At 41.0% G+C, this 2563-nt stretch overlaps 1 protein-coding gene across 1 annotated transcript; it reads right to left on the minus strand.

Annotated features, from left to right (window-relative positions):
• Positions 1–368: 368 nt before the first annotated feature.
• Positions 369–2288, minus strand: LOC139849610 (uncharacterized). Its single transcript, XM_071839246.1, has 3 exons — positions 2118–2288; positions 665–1694; positions 369–529 (listed from the first exon to the last, which is right to left on the minus strand). Exons 1-3 carry the CDS (start codon positions 2286–2288, stop codon positions 369–371), a joined length of 1362 nt encoding a protein of 453 aa, XP_071695347.1.
• Positions 2289–2563: the final 275 nt, after the last annotated feature.

The following is a 2563-nucleotide window of genomic DNA, read 5'->3' on the forward strand; positions in this document are numbered from 1 at the left end:
TTTTTAACAAAGAGAACGGGTGCTCCTCACGGAGACGAACTAGGACGAATGAAACCTTTGTCTAAGAGTTCCTGGAGTTGGTTGGATAATTCCTTCATCTCCGATGGAGCTAACCGGTATGGTGCCTTTGCAATAGGTGCAGCACCGGGAGTCAAGTCAATCTGAAACTCAACTTGTCTTTGGGGTGGAAGACCAGGGAGTTCCTCAGGAAAAACTTCAGGAAAGTCTCTAACTATCGGTACATCTTTAACTTGTTTCTCATCCGGCTTGACTTCCTTTACATGAGCTAGAATGACTTGGTACCCTTTCATTAGGTACTTCCGGGTTTTGATACATGAAATGAGGTTAAGTTTGGAACCACTCTTTTCTCATTGAATGATTAAGGTTTCATCATTCTTAAGGGGAATGTTAATGGTTTTATCGAAGCACATAATTCCCGCCTTTATTGGGGATAACCAATCCATCCCTACAACTACATCAAAGCTTCCCAACTCGACTGGCAATAAGTCTATCTTAAAGTGTTTGTCGGCTAGAATCAGATCACAATTTTTATAAACACTGTATACTTTCATAAGTTTACCATTTGCTACTTCTACAAGACGCTAAATTTCTAAGGCTTGCGGTTTTTCAGTGAATAAGGCACAAAATTCAGTAGACACATAACTTCTATCAGCACCAGAATCAAATAGAACAGTAGCGTAGAAGTTGTTAACAACGAACGTACCCGTTATCACTTCATCATCATCACGGGCTTCTTCAGTAGTCATGACAAAAGCCCTGCCTTTAGCATTACCAGCATCAGTTTTCTTCTTTGGACAGTTAGGCTTGATATGACCTTTTTCCCCACAACCATAGCAGGTAGGGACATAGGCCTTTGCAGCAGAAGTTATAGCAGCAGGAAGTCTACAGTTTTTGGCAAGATGACCTGTTTTCTTGCAGTTAGTGCATGGTACCATACATCTCCCATAGTGATTTTTCTCACATCGGTTACATCTAGGTTTCCCATCAGCTGGCTTCTTACCTGAGTTCTGGCTGGGACTATTACTCTGATTGTCAAACTTTCTTTTGTTATCCCCTGTCTTTACCTCAGCTGGTTTACTAATTGCCTTCTTTCTTCTAGCAGCCATAACTAAATCTTGGGCTAACAGCATAGCACCCTCAATAGTTTCCTTACCAGCAGATATAACATTCCCCTGGATATCAGAAGGTAGACCCTCAACATACTTTTCTATCATCTTGTATAAGGGGGTGACCATAGATGGACACAAGGATGCTAGTTCCAGAAAACGATGATTGTATGACTCTATGTCGTCATTCTTTACCACGTGTCCATAGAATTCGGCCTCCAATTTCTGGACCTGATTCCTATGACAGTACTTATCGGTCATCATTCTTTTGACGGTATCCCATGGAGTAGCGTTAACAACATCAATCCCCACAGTTTGGCAATGGGCATTCCACCAGGTCAGAGCACTCCTAGAAAGGGTGTGGGTGGCATACTTAACACGATCAGCTTCTAAACAGTTGCTGATGCGAAACACGGATTCAAGTTTCTCGAACCAACGAATCAATTCTATTGGTCCTTCAGTTCCGTTGTAAGATGTAGGCTTGCAATCCATAAAATTTTTGTAGGAGCAAGTAACATTGTGGGGCGGAGCTTGAGCAGCACCACCACCTTGAGCTGCAGCGAGTAGCTGCTAAAATTGTTATGAAGTTAAGGTATAAGTTGGAGTAGCTGGAGCTCGTGGGCGAACTATTTCCTTCAAGAGACATAGACAAATCGAGTTAGATGAATAGAGTGGTAACGTCTAAACATTTTATGACAGGTGATCATTAAGTTCATATAACCCTTGTAGTAATAAATTCAAGGCAAGTCATTAAACACATAACAACTTTTATTAATAAGTTCTAGAGGAAAATCCTCTTTATTACACTGAACAGGAAAAGGAAAATACGCGGGCAAAGCCGTTACAATCAACTATGAATTTAAAATTAACAACTAAGGAATGGAAAAACATGGATAGATATCCTAGTAGACATGACTCCTACTTAGGATCGGGACCCTTCTTCTTTTTGTCCATGAGAGTGTTTTGGGCATCTTTCATGAACTTCTCTACTTTTTCATTCTTTTCCTTCTGCTTATCATCAAGGTACTCAAGGTTGTTATAGAAGTTATCAACCCTGCCCCCGAGCACGTTGAGATGGTAGTCCATCATAGAAAATCGATTATCAACACCGGTTCTCTCCACTTTCATTTTAGCCTCCATGTCCTTTTCAAAATAAGCCATGGACTATTTTCCCCATCGTGTACCACGTTCCTCATTAGCCTTCACCTTCAAGATCTCTTCTCTCAACCCCTTCAAGTTGTTTTGAACAAGCTTCTCTAGTCTCTCAATTTGAGTGGCAAAGGAGTCTATTACGATCTCTTTCAAGACCTTGTTCTCTATCTCCAAACTGTTCAAACGCACTTCAATTCGAGCAACATGGCGACATAAAGCTTTCTTACACTTTTCATTACTGCGCTGAAGGTTTATGAGATCACATTTGTTCAGCACATGCTCCA

Source organism: Rutidosis leptorrhynchoides, chromosome 5, assembly GCF_046630445.1.
Source record: "Rutidosis leptorrhynchoides isolate AG116_Rl617_1_P2 chromosome 5, CSIRO_AGI_Rlap_v1, whole genome shotgun sequence".
Classification (NCBI taxonomy): domain Eukaryota; kingdom Viridiplantae; phylum Streptophyta; class Magnoliopsida; order Asterales; family Asteraceae; genus Rutidosis; species Rutidosis leptorrhynchoides.

Bases quoted from the DNA above. Each gene is read 5' to 3' on its own strand.
- LOC139849610 (XM_071839246.1), bottom strand. From the start codon at position 2,288: ATGGCTTATTTTGAAAAGGACATGGAGGCTAAAATGAAAGTGGAGAGA. The intron at 1,695-2,117 runs GTAGAGAAGTTC...CAATTTTAGCAG, and splicing joins AGAAGGAAAAGAATGAAAAA to CTACTCGCTGCAGCTCAAGG. The intron at 530-664 runs GTTATGTGTCTA...ATCTGATTCTAG, and splicing joins TGATTCTGGTGCTGATAGAA to CCGACAAACACTTTAAGATA.